The sequence below is a fragment of the Astatotilapia calliptera genome, chromosome 14, assembly GCF_964374335.1.
Source record: "Astatotilapia calliptera chromosome 14, fAstCal68.1, whole genome shotgun sequence".
Lineage (NCBI taxonomy): Eukaryota > Metazoa > Chordata > Actinopteri > Cichliformes > Cichlidae > Astatotilapia > Astatotilapia calliptera.
The window spans coordinates 35,318,621-35,337,613 of NC_137435.1; the positions used below are offsets into that span (position 1 = coordinate 35,318,621).

Below are 18,993 nucleotides of genomic sequence, written 5' to 3' on the forward strand. Positions count from 1 at the left end.
GCTCATTTTTCACAGAATAACTACTCAGTCTGAACGTGACCATGGTGCCCTTCAAACAAACACGGCCCGTGGGTTTTGCTAACTCATGTTCCCTTTTCCTTTTCATTACAGTAGCAGTAAAGTGAAGTTGGAGCCGAACCTATTCTTAAGAGTAGGTGTGAGCATTTTTCCTCCCACAGCATTGTAGCGTGTTCAGACCAAGTACAAAGCCAAGCTTTCATGTGCCTCCATTTGGACTATGCAAGACTTGACTTGTGATATTCTTCGCATCAGGAGATAGGAACAGAAGTGTCAGATATTTTAATTTCAGTGAAAAGTTGTTGTTTTTATGCTTTGCGGCAAAAGCCATAAAGCATAAACCCAGAGCAGCTGTTAAGTCTTGAAAACACCTTCAAATTGAAAACCACTGGAGGTGAATATTTGTTGGTTGCAAAATAGTTCAAAAACAGTGGTGTGACATGAAACTTTGGTTCGCAATAGCTCTGAACACCACTGTAGTTACTGTAAGTGTGGAGGGGGTCCACTGGATGGACTCAGTGATATAACTTTGGTCATCGTGGAGTGAATGAGTGGATCCATGTGGTAAAAAAAAAAAAAACAGTACAAGAATGAGTAATTGTATCTGCAGTGGTTTGTGGATAATCAGGCCTTAACCATTTCCTTGAGTATCACAAACCCTAAAATATTCTTCACCCATCCATCGTGACACAAACATATTTGGTAAAATCTAAGCATTCCATCTTATTTATTTTTACTCATAAAGACTAAAAGAAGAGTAAAATTTCTTTGCTCAACATGATGCCAATTTAAATGTGAGCTTCCATTTTAATGCGTTTGACTGCTGGAGTAAATAACAAAACAGCCTCACTGGTAGCATTAGAGAGATCAGTGGTGCAGTGGGGAAAAGAGAGAACAGTTCCTAAGTTGCTTTTTCAGCTGCAGGTTAAGAAATGCGACAGAAAACCTTTACAGTTTCCCAAATCTATGACTTTTGACACTTCAGTTCTAAAAGTCATCACCAGACACAGCTTTGTCGAGCCCATTGATCCTTTCAGGCAGCATGCCTTCCTCAATGGCTACCTTGGATGCTTGGACCTAAAAGACAGATGAGCAGATAACACTGATGCTGACCTCCATCCACACGAGAACAGTACTGCAGAAAATCCTTTTAAGGTGTAATTCCAAATAAAAGACAATATCTTTTCATGTATTATTTCCAATTCATTACCTGGAATGGTTCACTTATTCCAATGATGCACTTCAGAGCGTTACAGTAGTAGCACAGCACACAGTCTCCTCCCTGCACGGGGATTTCCTCCTTACTTACATAAACCTACAGAAACAAGAACATTTCCATCACCTGAGGCTTACATGCACTTTTGCTCCGGCTCGTGTTCAAACTGCAGTCCCACTCACTGAGACAAGAGTTACCACCTGTATAACCTCCTCGTTGAAGGCCACCTCGTCGTCTTTGACCCACGTGTAGGTGATGTAGTCTGACACGCTGCTGAAACCAACCTGAAAATTCACACAAAAATGAAGACTTTCAACTAGCACACTGAACCAGCCAGCAGTGAAACACGTGTTGTCAACCTTATAGAGGCCGATCCAGTCCCAAGTACTGGAGGGGAATGGCTGCAGAGGGCTGTAGACCACCATGGCATCAATATCTGCGCTCCAGTCGCCCTCTGCCCGCAGACGCACCAGAGGAGTCTCGTACATCTTCCTCAGCTGTAGGCACGCACAAATCAACAGTCCAAGTTAGAAACCACATTCTGTACAAGAGGAACCACACAGCTATGGAGACTTTCAAAAGAGGGATAAGAGAGTCACACTATCATGACAAAATCTATGATGGATAGGTTAGAGGAGATTGCATCAATATTGAAGTCACATTCACTTTGTCAGAAGAGTGTGAAGCCAAAGCATCTAAAACCTGTTTTGCATGTAAGCAGGGGGCGACTCGTCTGCATACAAAAACACTTTTTCAGTTGTACGAATGTCTATGGGAAAAAATGACCTGTCAAGTTAAGTTACAAGTGTAATAAAGAATTTTCAGATAAGTTTATAGTCTCAAGTGCTTTCAGGCTACATTCTTTAGAGCTGTACCTATAACACTCTGCCTGTTGCCTTCATATTAAATAATTTTTTTTGAATAATAAATTTTACATATATTTCTTCACGTCATTATGTGAACCGCAAGTACAGGTGACACAGGCCGAGAGATTAAGACACAGGCATTAGAGCCTCTTAATGCGTGATTTGTTTGGGTTTCCACCGGAGTGGAATGACCACAAATAGAGAGGGCGTAACCTAAGATGAAACAGAAAAAGACCGCCGTGTAATCCATTTATTTCAACAAACTGTATTCTGAACACCACCCTTTGAAACGGTACCTGTAGTGGAATACAGTTACTCAGATTTTGTATTTTAAATACGCAACGTCGACATGTATTCAGTTACTGGTCCTTTAAAAATGAATTTTTGTTTTTAGAATGGGTTGTCAAAACTTATTTGTACAGTGAAATGAGTTTGATATTTCAAAATATCAGCTTAATGTCCCCGTAATAACTGCAGCTACCTCCACACTGAGCAGTAAGTGATGTTTCCCATCACATCCTGCATGCTCACTTTTAGTGGGACGCTATGATAAGGATGATGATTTACATCATCTCCAAAAGCGTCGACAATAAATACACAACACAATCAACTGATGACCTGCATCAATAATTCAGGTCATAAACAAATGACTGAAAGGTGACTGACTGCATCTGGATAGTCACAGTTTCCAGTTTCTCACCTCCAGTGTGAAGATACCAATGACAGGCTTGTGGTCACTGATGCTGTACTCCATCATGCTGGTGTACACGTCCTGTCTGATTTTCAGGGGGTACTCCATGTCCTCTTCCAGCTGCTTGAGCTTCTTTGCATCTAGCCCAACTTTGTTTTCATTTTCCTCATCCGGGGGCAGGGCTTTGGGTCGGAGTCGCCACAGAATCCGGTCAGTCCAGGCAGGTTTACGCTTCTTAGCACTGGACAGGTAGTTATAGATGACAGATGGACAGAGAGCAGAGGCCGGTTTGAGTTGTCAGACAAAGTCAAGTGTTTAAAGCAAGAACCTGCGTTGGTATGAGGCACATGCCTGGCTGAAGTGCCTTATACCAATATGATGTGGGGCTGGGGAGAATAAAAGGTTCAGGCAGCAAATGACATGCCAGGACCTCAGTGACGGGGTAACTGGAAAGTATTTCACAGGTACAAGAAAACCAGCACACTGATGTATTCTTTGAACTGCTGTTTGTTAAGAATACTTGGAAAACCTGTTTTATAATACTATAAAGTTGGGACGGGACCCAAGAGTCTCTATGGGGACTGACTTACTTTTGGAGCAAGCCTCCAAAAGGTTGTTGGAGGAGCTGCAGTTTTGGGCACTAGAAATATTTTACCCTTCATGTTTGTGCACATAAATGAAACCAAAGAATAATGTCAGAGATGACAGAAATATCAAAATCCTCCTCACTCATTTTCTCCTTCAAATTCTTCTTCATAGCTGGAAACAAATCTGTCTTGGCAGCACCTTTTTTTCCCCCCCTCAGGTCACATGGAACCTGTGGGGTGGCTGTAGCTCAGGAGGTAGAGCAGGTCACCTACTGATCGGAAGGTTGGTGGTTCGATCCCTGGCGCCTCCAGTCTGCATGCCAAGTATCCTTGGGCAAGATACTAACCCCAAGTTGCTCTCTGATGCATCCATCGGAGTGTGAATGTTGTTAGCAAAACAGCACTCTGTTTAGTTTCAGTGCTTGTGAGAATGGGTGTGATTGGGTGAATGTGGCATGTTGTATACAGCACTTTGAGTACTCCGGGAGAGTAAAAAGCGATATATAAGAATCAGTCCATTTACCTTTTATTTACAGTACAATGTTTAAGGCCATCACTGTCACCAAAGGACCGCCAGGTATCAGTTTGAAAATGCCTATTTTTACCCCTCATCCTCCACCCTCACCAAACACACACCTCTGGCCATCACCCAGAACCCCACCCCATCATACATAGTGCCAGCTCTGACTGGAACCCCGTTATAATCAAACACACTCTATTATCCACAATGGTAGTACCGTATTAGCATGACATGCATTTACAGCCATCCATGTTAGGTATGGAACGCCAGGACTGCCATAATGAATTAATTAAATACACCATTAAATAATTAATTAAATGTGGCAATAATTAATTAAAATTGGAATTAATTAATTAAATAAATAGTTATGATATATGTAATTAATTAATTATTGACACATTTAATTAATTATTTATGTATTTCACATTTTAATTAATTATTGACACATTTAATTAATTATTGACACATTTAATTAATTATTTAATGATATATTTATTTATTTCATTTTGGCAGTCCTGGCGCCTGGCTCTCGTCATGAAATAATTTTATCTGTCAGCCTCACCCATCAAACTCAGGGGGCGGGGTTAACGCTGATCGAGTCAAAACCATTGCTTTGGCCTGGTGGCCATTGTTTCTAGCACACAACAACCGGCATGTGGAAGCTAACAGAACTGAGCTTTGAAAAACCCTGTTTGTGTGTTACCAAATACCGTTTTAATATTTTTTTAGCCGAGAATGTAGTGGTTTAATCTTCATGTGTCTGGTCGGTTTGTCAAGATACAGCCTCTTTGCAAAAGTGTTTCGATGATTTCGGAGATGTCTGCCCAGTCTCACGGCAAAGCGTGGGATAGACCCGCTCGCCTCGCAAGCAATCCCACCGACAAAGCGCAGGCCCCGGTACACAGCTGTAGTAACCCCCGCTGACTTCTTTTACTGAGGTTATATTTATCGGTGTTTTATTTCCTGATGTTCTTATGTGTCCTACGTGTTTCAGTCGCCAATTCTGAATTATAACTAACATTAAAAACATGTTTAAGGAGGAGAGAGAGCAAATAAATCTGTTTAACATCTGATCTTTGGGTTTTTGTTCAGTAATCAGCGTGACCTGTGTATAAACACATAAAAGAGATAACGTTGGTGTTTCTGTCATGTAGTAACTGCTGGCTTTAACATGTACAAAGGTTGTTCGACACTATGAAACACATACAGACTTCATGATGTTCGGCTAATATTTTTATTGTGAATATTAATCATGCTGACCTCGCTCTGTACACCACGCAGCGAGGTCAGCATGTCCACGATATCCTCAGCTCCATGAGTTAACACAAAGTTTCCCAGCTGACTATCTAACTGCCAACTATTCCAGAGACGTGAAAATATACAGCATAAAGAAAAGTGTAAGAGACTCAGCAGCAGATTAGAATAACAGTTATAGATTTAATAAATCACCAAATGAATCCAAGAAACGAGCAAACCTGTTCCAACAATTTGAGTTTGTATTCCCTCAGCTGCAGACTCGCTGCTGTTTAAATGTTTGAAAAGGAAGATTAGATATAAAAAACGTCAAACATAGACTCAGTCTGCCTTCACATTTGATATGAGGCCAGCACGTATAGTGGCCTCAGCAGGCTATTACTGAAATACACGTGCTATATCATAAACTATGATATAAACAGGGAGGTCCTATTAACATGTTTAGTTTTAAAGGACACCTTCCTGCCTTTAGTCTCATTCATGAGCAGTATTAGTTTTCTTCTAACATCCAGAAGTCTGCACGATGTGTTTCATAGTTTGTAACAAGCCTTTGACAGGTAAACATAACATGACCGAAAAAGCAAAAAAGAAAAAAAAAAAAAAAAAAAAGGGAGAGAGAGAGTGTTGAGATAAGAAGAGAAAATGCTCTCAATTATGGAGACAGGCAAATGGTTCATTTATGTTTGATGTGTGTTTATTCCTCCCTAAATATCGTCGCTGAAGTTCGCCATGCATGTCAGATTTTCCTGCGCATTTTTATACGTCTGCCAACAGAGAGAGAAAAAAAAAAAAATCACATTCTAACAGACAGCTGGTGCTTAGAATACAGTTGAATAACTATTAAAAAACAGATGATATTTAGATGATAGTTCAGTCTAACACATGTGCCAGTGAACCATTAAACGTCTGTGAAACTATGCAGTTATGAAACGTAACTTTAACCTCAGCCAAACCGATTTGCTCAGTTGTAAATAAAACAGCAAAGTAAACGTGACCCGACAGACAGAACCTGAGTGAATGAAATCCAGCGTTTAACCACTGAGAGCTAAAACTCAGCTGAGGTTTCAAAGCTGTGTGCCGGTGATTGGACATCAGCCACTGATAAAGCTGGCTCGCCTATAAAGGGGCAGGGATAGCTCAGTAGGTAGAGTGGTTGCCCCATGATCGGAAGGTCGGGGGTTCGATTCCCCTTAACAGCTACCCTGAGGTACCCCTGAGCAAGGTACCGTCCCTACACACTGCTCCCCGGGCGCCCAATGGCTGCCCACTGCTTCACTGAGTGAATGGGTTAAATGCAGAGAGCAATTTCCCCACGGGGCTCAATAAAGTACAATAATGTACTTTCTTCTTCTTCTTCTTCTTCTTCTAAAGTGCTCTGTAAGGAAACAAGCTCCAGCAGCTCTGCGCTCGGGGAAAACACTATATTTACTTATCTTGTGCAGAAAAATGCGCTGACATTGCGTTATATTGAGCACCGGCTGCCCAGTTAAACTGTGACTATCACCAGGTAACTAGGCGTGTTTCTTGAATTAGCAGCAGGTGTTAAACAGCTGACAGATGAGGAGGAGGATGCATGCAGGTAAACTGAGGGTCTGTTAAGCTGATCGCTGGTTTCGTGAGAAAAATGTCAGCTCGTTCTTTATGTTACAGAAGCACAGAGACACAAGACCAGGCGGAAAGAGACGATCGTTCGGTGAAAATGAGAATCTGCGAATGCAACATGTGGAACACGGAGAGTGGAATATGTAAACAAACCGGTTAACGTACCCCCTCGGTGCACTCTGCATGCTAATTGTTAGCAGTGCAAGTGAAATCTCTGAAAACATCTGAGCACTTTTGCAAACATGTTCTATGTTGACAACCTGACCAGACATACGTTGCGACATTCGCGGCTAAAACACTGTTAAAAGTGTAGCTGGTGACAGAAAAACGGGGTATTTTAAAACTACACCACCACCATTGCTGCCTGTGATTTGATCTGCATTCTGGGATACCTGGCTGCCCCAAGTCTACACAAGCAATCGATTTTCTAGGATCGACCTGTTTTGACTTACTTTGCACGGCAACCAATCAAATGTTAGAGAAGCTGCATGGGCAGCGTTAACCCCGCCCCCTGAGTTTGATGGGTGAGGCTGACAGATAAAATTATTTCATGATGAGAGCCAGGCGCCAGGACTGCCAAAATGAAATAAATAAATATATCATTAAATAATTAATTAAATGTGTCAATAATTAATTAAATGTGTCAATAATTAATTAAAATGTGAAATACATAAATAATTAATTAAATGTGTCAATAATTAATTAATTACATGTGTCATAACTATTTATTTAATTAATTAATTCCAATTTTAATTAATTATTGCCACATTTAATTAATTATTTAATGGTGTATTTAATTAATTCATTATGGCAGTCCTGGCGTTCCATAGTTAGGCACATCATATTTATATAACACATTCTGAAAGCTAATGCTGTGGGTTAAATTTGCATCAGTGTAGACATGATACATAAAGGTACCTTGTGGAGATTCTTTTCCTTTTTTTGTTAATTTTTTTTTTATATCTATCTCTCTATCTATCTATATCTATCTCTCTATCTCTCTATATCTATCTCTCATTTGACAAACAGGAACTTATGCTAGCTAAAACTACAACTAAAACTTTGCTCTGATGTGCCCGTAGAGATCAAAGCATCCACAGTGTACCTTTAACAGCTGCCGTAATGTGAGCGCAGATGAAAATCTGTAGCACCAACAAGCATTTCGGTCTTTGATTTGCAAACACAACCATAGGGTTTGTCTTTCTTAGACTGTTCAGCCCCTTTCAGACACACTGCTGGCTAATAAATCCGTTAAAGTGACGGCTCTCTTTCACACAGGAGTAACTCTTACATTAATGTTACTCATCAGACTTTAATTAAGTGGTCTAATAACACTTATCCAGCTGTGCTATATCCAACATCGGGCAGTACATCAACGGACGTCATTTCTCGATTTCTGACCAAGGTGCTTATACTTTGGTAGACACTTGGACACTTGCACATGTCACATCATGCATGTAGTATTAAGAATCCCTCCACACTTTATAAACTTTAATAAAATGTACCCTTTAAAAACAGCTAAAGCTGAACTGAAGTACACAGCATTAATTAACAGTAATTAATGAAGTGTTGCCTAAGAAAAACACATCCAACTGTCCTGCTTTGGATAAGTTGGTGATGGTTCCTGGTGCTGTGTGACACTCCAGGTATGTGATAAAATCAGAGGAAAGCCTCCCACAATTAGCTCAACAACACATTACAAATCTGATCTGTCGTTGGCTCATAAACTTAGTCACAGTGAAGACTTTCCCACTGTATTTGATGTGTAATAAATACTAAATGTAGAGAAAAGTAAATGTTTCGTGTTTTTTGCAGAGGTCTGTGTGCCTCTCCAAAAACCAGAGCTATACTAACAATGTGTTTCACACTCTGATTTAATTATTGGCCAGTGCTTGCATTGAAATGTTTACTGTGTATTGCTGTTTTGATACACAGGAGCATATTAAGCTGTCTGTGATATTAGTTTGTCCAAAGATCATGAGCTAGAAACTACAAGCAGGCGTGTCAAACCGTTTTGTTTTGTTTTTCTCGTGTTATTGCTGATCGGGACTTTCACCAGAACAATCATGGCTTTTAGTGTACTGAGGAAGTGGAGATGCCGGACAAACACGTGCAACAGAAATTTCTTTGCAAGCCCATCCAGCTGATGTGACTGCATTCATGACCCACATCGTCAGATCGCTGTCCCAACTTTTAGAGAAACATGGGCCGTGTGCTCTTTAAGGCACGAAGCGCAGGAAAGGAGCCTGAACACCTGTGTGTTTGTTTAATGTGCAGCATGTTACAGATAAACATAATCGTCAGTAAGCCTTTGAACACATGAGTGACATTTTAACTTACCACATTAAAAACAAAAACATGACACTACTTTTACTGCCGTGTTAAAAGTAGCGTGTACACACATAGTGAAGCTCGGTTATGTGAACTACGTGCTAGATGTGGACAAATGGATTCTGAACTCTTACTTAAAGCCAAACCATGTGTTGTAGAGTCTGTAAAGTTGGAAAGAGGTACAGATAAAAACAGCATACTGTGAGCAAAGAGAAGGGTGAGTATGATTCATGGTTTTTATGGTGATGTTTTCTTGTGTGTTACCTGGTGTCATAAGTATCAGAGCTACGGTCAAACTTATATGTGGGCTGAAAGTCCAGAGGCCCCTCCTCAAACTCCTGCAACACCTGCTCCTTCTGCTTCATCATGATCAGCTGAAAACAACAACAACAACACACATGTTTCATAGTCACATTACCGAGGCTGCTATGTGGGATGGAGGATCAGGAGCTGTGAGACTCTTTAAAGGGCCACACCTGGTCTTTGCTCCACAGCAGGCTGTAGTTCTGCTTGTCGATGCAGGTGCGGACAAAGTGCATGCCGTGGTCCTGAATTCGGAAGTTGAGATCTCCAAACCAGAAAACCAATCTTGACCAGAAGAGGGGCAAAAGAGACAGAGAAGGAGGACGGTGACACATGAAAGAATAATGAAGAAGTGACTTTGGTGAGATATGTGAAGCTTCAACATCATTTCTTATCCCAAACATTCAGGTGAATCACAGTTTGTATCATGTGCGTCTTCTCACCTGTGATCAACAATAGCTGGAGCTCTTTTACAGTCAAAGCTCTGCATGTCCATGATATACTCAAACTCATCCACCCTCTCTGAGGCATAGTTCATATGAGCAGCCAAGTGGCAGTTAAGGAAGCAGAGCGTGTGGCCATAGAAAGATAATCGGATGGAGACGCCGCCTTTATTACCCTGAGAGTGAAACAGGGTTGAGAAAAGAGAAAAACAGTGAATGTGTTGAACTAGACTCCATACTCTGTTCAGTTTTTAAGCTGCGAGAGACAACTCCTCCATCAGCTGGTGACCCTCATGTAATAAATGCAGAAGCCCTCTTGAAAACCAAACAAAAATACTGGAGTTCATAAAGTGGGATCTGGTTTGACATATGTTCCTACATGTTACTCCATTCCTCATTTCAAGGAGAAGTGTGCTAGTTTTACACATTAGAGGGTAGGGCTGCTCAATTAATCGAATTTTAATCACGATTACGATCTGGGCTTTCAACGATCATTAAAAATGACTGAGCCGATTATTAGCCCCTCCCTAATTTATCCGCGACACCTTAAAGCCCGGTCCGTGAAAATATTGTCGGGCATAAACCGGTCCGTGGCGCAAAAAAGGTTGGAGACCGCTGATTAAGAGGACCCGAGGGAAGCTCGGAAAGCTAAGCAGAAGTTATTTGGAGAGTGACTGCCGTTGGTTGAAAAGAGAGTTTAAAAAAAAAAAACTTCAGTGCTGTTGCACACTATTTTATATTATTTTTTTAAAGTCATTGTTAACCCTTTAAAGCCGGTCAGAGCAGCACGCTCCGTTTTGCGTAACTATTTTTAAATCCCTGTAGAACCTGAACCGTGTAAGCTAGCGCAATAATTTGTTTTGCATATGAAACCGGAGGAGTTGTACTTACATCTGATGCCATCAGCTTGTCCTCGGTCACGGTTTCGTTCCACATAAAGCTTTGCAAAAATTGCATAAAAAGCGCTTGCAGGAACAAAAACATAATATTCCAGAAACACGCTTTGCCGATCCTATCAGCTGTTCGTAACACTTCCCACAGTGAAATGATGCACCTGCTGTTTTCTTTGCAAATTTGCATCATAGGATTGTTTTTTGTTTTTCCTGCAGTATATAAAAATTGCTGTATCTCCAAAATAAAACTATGAAGACACTCAAAATAAATTTCCTGTTGTTGTAAACTATTTTTTGCAACTTTTTTGTATTTAAAGTTTTGAGGGATAAGCCTCTTAAATTTCTCCAAGTAGAAATATATGTAAACAAAACAAAAGCGATTTTCAATTTTTTTTGTAGTTTATTGCACTTTTTTGCAATTTATGTAATTACTATGCACTTAATGCATACATATTATTAAAATATGGGCTATAACAGTTGTATTGATGTATAGCAACTTGAAATGCTCCCACAAATGGCACTACAGCATGTAAAAAAAATAATATAAGCTCTGGTGGACTTGGTTCTATAGTAGGTCTTAAAGGGTTAAATAAATATCGTCAAATAATCGTGATCTCAATTTCAGTGAAAATAATCGTGATTATCATTTTTGCCATAATCGAGCAGCCCTATTAGAGGGTGTTTACACATGTGAAACAGAAAACCAGCTCCAATGATGACAGTGAAAGGAGTACACAAACCAACATCCACCGTTTATATACAGTCTATAAAGGGGCCAGCACTACTTCTCTTGGAAGTGTGAGCTTGGCTTAACCCTTTAAGACCTACCACAGAACCAAGTCCGCCAGAGCTTATATTATATTTTTACATGCTGTGGAGCCATTTTTGTGAGCATTTCAAGTTGCTATACATCAATACAACCATTATAGCCCAAACTTTAATAATATGTCTGCATTAGGTGCATAGTAATTACATAAATTGCAAAAAAGTGCAATAAACTACAAAAAAATTGAAAATCGTTTTTGTTTTTTTAACATATATTTCTAGTTAGAGAAATTTAAGAGGTTTATCCCTCAAAACTGTAAATACAAAAAAGTTACAAACTAGTTTCCCACCACAGGAAATTTATTTTAAGTGTCTTCATAGTTTTATTTTTGAAATACACCAATTTTCATATACTGCAGGAAAAAAACGAAAATAAATATTATAATGCAAATTTGCAAAATAACAGCATATGCATCAAAACAAACTATTTCAAGCAGTGCAATATGAGTTCCTAAGCATCCCAGAAACGACACAGAAAGTCATGAACTCAAACATAACTTTTAAAAACACCAGTATAGGCTCATAAGGCCCCGATCGTAAAAAACTACATTTCCGCAAAATGATGTCACTTCCGGTTTCGGGCAGCTCATGGCGGACATGCGACAGTTCACGCTGATGGACTAGGAAGTGTTACAAACAGCTGATCGGATCGGCAAAGCATGTTTCTGGAATATTATGTTTTTGTTGCTGCAAGCGCTTTTTATGCAATTTTTGCAACTGTGACCTAGGACAAGCTGATGGCATAAGATGTAAGTACAACTCCTCCGGTTTCATATGCAAAAAAAATTATTGCGCTAGCTTACGTGGTTGCAGTGCTACCGAGATTTAAAAATAGTTATGCGAAATGGAGCGTGTCCGCTCCGACCGGCTTTAAAGGGTTAATGATGATGATCAAGTTCATCCATCTGAAAGTAGACAGTTCCTCTGAGCTGACCAAAAATCTGAATTCAAGGTCAGTATCTGTGGGTGGGATTTGTGACACTACGATAAGCTGTGACTGATTTAGGTTTTCCTTAAACAGGCATCCAACACAAATAGGAAGGAAAGGAAGGAGGAAACCTGAAGTCTGCACTGCACAATGAGGACAGACTTAAAGAAGACATCCTAAATCCACTAATTAAGAATTTTGGCGGAAGAGGCTTGTTTTGAATAATAGTTTTTCCCAAAGTACTACAATGTTTTGCTTTTAAATAATAATTTTAATACACCTTTAAACAAATAACCAAACAGAGATGAGTAGTATCTCAAACCTGAGGGGACCAATGCATGCACCAGATTTTTAAAATAATAATAATAATAAAAAAAAACAAAAAACACAACAATGCAGCTAAGGGCTGTTCGATATTGGATGACGATATACATCTATCGTTTCATATTATGCTATCGTTTGTTTCGTGGTGTCGCAAAATAAGCTGTTTATGGCAATGTTTTCTCATCGTTTTCATGGTCACTGTAGTGGCTATATTAATTTCTTAAAGTTCTATGTTTCTCTTTTATTTAAAATAACCACATTACAGACAGACAAGCAGCTGTTTTTACGTGTACTTTCGTTAGCAACAACGACGGTAAAACCATTGTGTAGCTCCACTGTCTGCTTGTTTATTTTCCACATAAACCTTTCACAATAAAGCTCAAGATCCTGTTGAGACTTTTCAAAATAACTGAAATGATATGCATTATTCTCAAACATCTAATTTCCGAATATGCATCCAACAAATTACCTCAAATAAAAACATGAAGTAACTATAAATGGCGCTTACAGTCACCACATGGATGCAGGCACAGAGAATACCAGCATGGCCAGTGAAGATGAGGCATAACCAGTTAGCTCTAAACAGAAGGACTAGTCGAGGACCTTATTCCAAAACAAGGGCTACCTCTGTAGCATGGACAGGGTTTGGTTATGACACAGACCAGAAAACTGTATTATGAAAAATTATGCTGCAAACCAGTCCCCACCACAGACTCAAACACGACAATCCTCTTCTAACACCTACGGCCAACTACACAAGAATCCTGTGAAAGAGTGCAGAGAGAGTTTACGAATGAGAAGCAAAAAAGAGCTGTCAGGTGCTCAAAATAAATGTTAGACTCAAACGTTAGAACAGGCTTTTCCCCGCAGCACGCCATGTACTAAATACTCACAAAGAAAATGCACTATTTTGCGATATATATCGTTATTGGTATAAGAAACGTTTATATCGGGAAATGAGATTTTGGTCATTTCGCACAACCCTAACACATCTGATTGATTTAGATCACCCCCCCCCCTTTTTTTTCTAAAAACATCTGAATTTTTTCTAAAAGTGAAATAATAAAGCAGTTCAGCATTTCTCACCCAGTAACCAAAGAGGCCTGTGCGTGTGTACGTCGCCTGGACGTCTCTGATGAAGGGGACGTGCTCCAGCTTGGAGAAGAAGAGCAGCAGCAGGCCCTGCATTCTTATGGATGACACCTGAAACACACACAGCACAAACTGTGTTCTCCTGACCCTGTGAAAGTGTGCATCCACTGTATGGCATGTGTGGGAGTTTTCTAAGGTTTTTTACCTTGATGTACTTCTGTGGCGCTAAAAGCGACATCAATAGATAACTCCACGGGTCATCGAACACAGCATCTGACACAAACCTCAACGGGCCAGAGTACACTTCCTGCAGACTAACACACACACAAATCTGATTGTAAATCGGCCCCTTATCCACTTATACAGATGCATTGTGCATCACATCACCTACCCAATGACGTAAAGGTCAGGGCTCTTTGGAGAGTTCAGGTGGAGAAGTGTGGTCACATCGTCTGGAGGATCAGCTGTAGCCACATTCCACGTTACCATGTGCAACCTGTGGGCACAGAAGAGGAAATTACAAACAGTCTGAAGTAAACAACTAGATCAGAGGTAGGCAACACCAAGCCTCAAGTGCCAGTGTCCTGCAGGTTTTAGATGTGTCCTTGATCCAACACAGCTGATTCCTCCTCAACATGTCTTGAAGTTCTCCAGAGGCCTGCTAATAAAATCATAATTTGACCCAGGGTGATACTGAAAACCTGCAGGACACCGGCACTTGAGGCCTGGAGTTGCCTACCCCTGAACTAGATATCAGGTACAACATTCAACCTTTAAAACAAACGAGACCATCTTAAATTATGGCTTAATTTTTCCAGGTATGAAAATCAGATGACCTGAATTATAACCTCAATAAACTCTTTCCTGGTCCCTTTTGGGTTTCAATAACAAATTTCAAATCTTCTTTAAGACAACACAATGTTCACTTTGTATATTATGCTCCCCATTAGAGTCACAGGAGCACTAAAGCATTATATACTTTGGGGCGAGACTGCATCCTAAAATATACCATGTAATTGACAGGTCACTACAATAAAACATGTGACACTAGATGATACAAATACAAGTGGCTTCAGCAGCTAAACACTCAGCCCAAGGCTTCACAGATGGGACTTGGGATAGCTGCGTCCACGATGTACACGCATTCAGCTGCAGCATATCATTTAAGCTTCACAATCAAAGAAGTCCTTTCAGCTTATCTCGAACCAAAGACGAGCCCGTAACACAGGTTTAAAAGCTGCCACAATAGCACCATTGTGCAATTACCGTAAGCAGGCCAGGCTGATGCAGTTGACACATAATCAGATCAGTCATCCTTGAACCCAAACTTGCAACATTCATAACATGGAATAATATTTTCACACTTACTTAAGTGTAAGTAATAAAAGCATATGAATTAAATTTAAAAGACTGCATTTTCTTGGATGGTTTCACTCAGCAAGGGTCTTGTGTTAGTCTCTGGTCACTGCCTGAAGCCAGACAACAACTACAGGTCATGTTGCAATGGGATCACGCCAGCCACAATGAGTTCTCAGTGTTGCTTTCTGCAATACTAAAATGTGTCCACAGTGAGACAAGAAAGTCCTCTCCGTTCAGAAGCATTAAAGGACAGCGAGGGAACACTCCTGAATTACAATATACGAGGATGTTTTGGTAGAAGATGTAGAAATATAAACACAAAAATCAAGTAATATTAATGATTTCTAATACTCTAATTGGTCACAAACTTATTAAGCAGTTTAAAAAACAACAACAACATATTTGACTTTGATGCTCTTCTCATATCCCAGATAAATCCCACAGAAATTTAGATAATTTAAAGTTAAATGCTCAGATAAATCCATGGAGGCATTTCAAAATGACTGAGTTTCAATACAGCAGCTGTCTCTAAAACCACATTTTAGCATACTGACGCACAACAGGGAAAGACAAGGTAAGAACAATACAAGCTACACTACTGCAACAAGTACAAACTCATTAAAGCGATAAAATCTCCAGCTTCAAACATCAACAGAGGCGGGTGAGCAGTCAGCATCAGTCTCCACCTGAAGCTGTCCTTCTTCGGCTTGTTGGCTCTCTTGCCGCAGACGAGGAAGGCGTAATCCAGGGTCTTGACCACCTTCTCGTGCAGCTCGTTTTTGGGGTTCAAGTCCTCGACGCAGGTCATCAGCTGGTGAAGCCGATGGAGCAGGGCCAGTTTGCTGCCCGTTGACTGTGTGGAAACGCTTTCGGTGCGTTTACGCTCTATGCTGCCCAACAGCCGAGTAATTTCATCCATCCTGGTCCAAAACTGCGAGGCCTGCTTGAGCCGGCTGTGGTCTCAATTGGTGATGGAAGATGTTGGAAGTAACAAAATAGAAATGTAAAAAGGGAATCAAATGAGCCACAGTCCTCCTCCTGCAAAATCAAACCACTGAGTGAAGTGGCATCTAAACCCCCCGGCTCAGGGGTTTAGGTGCTCCAGAGTTGAACAGAGTGATTAGAGAATTGGTTCATTTGCCCACAATTTGTCTTTGTGTTCTGAAAACTGTTTATAATCTCATTGTTAAATGTCTAAAGGTTAGTCCTATTAAACATTGGGAAATCAACTTGCATGGGTGATTGGAAACACGTCCCTTTTCTTTCAGCAAGCCGTCAGGCTGTCCTTTCCTTGGACAGAACACCAGCAACACATTGCTTTTTTCCCCCTCAAATCCGCATTAGGTATGTATTGTTGGGCAACCTAATCCACCTGCCAGAATGCAGTGACATTTGTTCACTGGCAAACAGCAGACTGTGTCTGGTCTTGGAGCATATTTAACCCAAATGGGACAAACATACGTGCTTCTAGAAAAGGCTGAAAGTCCTGAGAGCTACACTAGGCAGCCAGAATATCACAAGCCTTACATTAGCTAATGTGGAAATGCATCACACAGTAAGAAAGGCAGGACAAACACAGCTCAGCGGGGGGGAAAGGAAAGGAATACGTCTTTTAACCAGCTTTACCACTAAACTTGGTGATGTCATGTTGGTGCAACAAAAGGAGAAGCTCAACTGGCTAAAACAACACTACAACACACAAGACAGAAATGCCTTATCAGTGGAAAAAAAAAAAAAGAAGACATGTGGGGAAAGGGCTGGAGCTGAAGTACAATATAGTGAGAACAGCAAGAAAATGTTCTGCTGTTTCTTAATATAAATAAGCCAACCAACTTGGGCACTGCAAGACTGAGTTCCTTTACAAAAAGTAGATCACTGCTGTTGCAGCACAACAGCATTTTCCTGCTTTCAAATTATTCAAGTTGAAAGGTGAAATATTTCTTCTCTATTTGTTTGTTTTTGGATGTCTGATATCTAATGTTAAAGACTTTTCACCAAAACTGACTAAAAACCACAGGGCTAGAAAAATCAAGCAAGTAAGAAAAAACAAACAAACAAACCACAAGTACGTCCTGTTCTGAGACTTGAGTTGAGTAAATCATACAGACCATTAATAAAATATGGAAAATTCCACTAAAAATACACCACAGACATGATGGAGAGGTTTAGCTGAGTACATTAGCTGAGGTGAGATACTCCCTAACTTTAAGATCAATCACCATAGCTGTGGACACCATGGACCCCACGTGTAGTTACATTTTCTAGAGAATTGTTGTTTAACTGCCCAGTTTACTTTGTATGGTTTCACAGGGGTTTCCAGTTATGATGTAGCTACAGTGCAAATTTACAGCTAAAGCATAAATTCCCAGTAAAGCTTAAACCATCCAAACAGCTGAATTACAATTACCTTTATCCCGTGAGTTGGTAAGAATTGAGACATAAGCTTTTGAAGCCAGGAACTGGAGTTTATGTACCAGGAGGCTTCAGCTGTCTATATGCACCTCATCCGCGCTCTACTTTCAAGTCATACTGAATGCATGAATTTTATTTTCTAAATTACTGTCCACGCTTCACTTAACTAGACCCCTGATTTTTTATTTTTTTTATAAATATGCCGACTGTGACTTTAGGAGCTTTTTAAAAGGATTTTTTGATACGCAAGCCCGTACTCCATTAAGTTGCGTGAACCTCTAATGTGTTAATTTGCACTAGCGTATGTCTAAGTCTCTCACCCCAACACTTTATAAATTCAAATTACCGGCAAAGCTTGCTAGTTACCTGCTAACTTAAAGCCTTTTCTAATACAGTCACTTCTGGCTCCCAGAGAAACACAAAGCTAACACCGACCCGGTCACAGTGACTCTGTTCATCTTTCACATCCATGCACCAACCTGAAGCTTTCCTCCTCCTTCTCCCCGAGGTATAACTGATGACTTTCCAGTGGCTCTTCACTGTCCTCCATCGGGTCCACACCTGGCAGGGAAAGAGGCAAATTCAGTCAAATCAACTTCATTAAGCTCACGTCGCCACGAAATGAAAGGACAAACTAAAGTAAAAGTACAACTCTTATGCATAGTTGTTAGCTGACAACGCTAACTCACAAAGTTGTCATGTAAGGACTGGGGTTTAACTAACCTGAGTAGGGCACATTTTCCACCCCCGGCTTGTGCATATTCTTTTCTACCAAGTTTGTAGCATTTATTTACACCCAGCTAACATCTTACAGCCATTCACTACCGTGGTGATGCATCTGATAAACACAGCGCTAGCTACACTGCGCAGTTAGCGAAACCAAGCGTCTTGCTTTTTCACATTCAACAGCAAACACTTTAATCAATAATTATGCCCGATAATGATTTATCGTACGCTACCTTTTATACGTTAGTAGTATTTGTGAATGTTGTTTTATCTATTTGCAGGAAGCTGTACAGTACGTCAATAATCCAGCCTGCGGGCTCACTAATAGGGAAAATAGGGAAGTTGATTACTTTCAAAATAAAAGCACGAACAAGATAGGGCACAAAACCGGGAAAATGCCTGTTAATTGAGACTGGAAGTTGGCTAGTTTAAAAGAAAAACGCTAGAGTTAATTGTTTGTACACCAAATCTATTTCAATCTAAACTGCCAGTATATAATATAATCATACGCGAGTAAAAATGTAAGTTTACTCAAAAAAGTTCTGCAAAGAACACAAAATAATGCTAAAAAAAATAACTAAATACTATTTCTGTTAAAGCATG

The 18,993-nt window shown here is 40.2% G+C and overlaps 1 protein-coding gene across 13 annotated transcripts; it reads right to left on the reverse strand.

Annotated features, from left to right (window-relative positions):
* Positions 1-869: 869 nt before the first annotated feature.
* On the reverse strand, positions 870-18,756 carry inpp5ka (inositol polyphosphate-5-phosphatase Ka). Of its 13 annotated transcripts, XM_026192821.2 has the most exons (14): positions 18,388-18,686; positions 18,144-18,225; positions 14,285-14,389; positions 14,099-14,207; positions 13,888-14,004; positions 9,832-10,007; positions 9,562-9,673; positions 9,350-9,459; positions 9,220-9,246; positions 2,801-3,032; positions 1,594-1,731; positions 1,435-1,518; positions 1,229-1,333; positions 870-1,095 (listed from the first exon to the last, which is right to left on the reverse strand). In XM_026192821.2, exons 1-14 carry the CDS (start codon positions 18,422-18,424, stop codon positions 1,006-1,008), a joined length of 1,524 nt encoding a protein of 507 aa, XP_026048606.1. In that variant the 5' UTR covers positions 18,425-18,686; the 3' UTR covers positions 870-1,005. The 13 variants fall into 13 exon arrangements, with proteins under 13 accessions (XP_026048606.1, XP_080144780.1, XP_080144776.1 ...); XM_080288654.1 differs by lacking the exon at positions 9,220-9,246 and having other exon boundaries at positions 18,624-18,756; XM_080288650.1 differs by having other exon boundaries at positions 1,417-1,731; positions 18,624-18,756.
* Positions 18,757-18,993: the final 237 nt, after the last annotated feature.

Excerpts from the sequence above, each read along its gene's own strand:
- inpp5ka (XM_080288646.1), bottom strand. The coding sequence starts at position 16,171 with ATGGATGAAATTACTCGGCTGTTGGGCAGCATAGAGCGTAAACGCACC. Across the intron at positions 3,033-9,219 it reads AACACATGGTTTGGCTTTAA|TGCTAAGAAGCGTAAACCTG; the intron begins GTAAGAGTTCAG and ends CTACCTGTCCAG. Across the intron at positions 1,732-2,800 it reads TTGGTATCTTCACACTGGAG|CTGAGGAAGATGTACGAGAC; the intron begins GTGAGAAACTGG and ends GCGTGCCTACAG.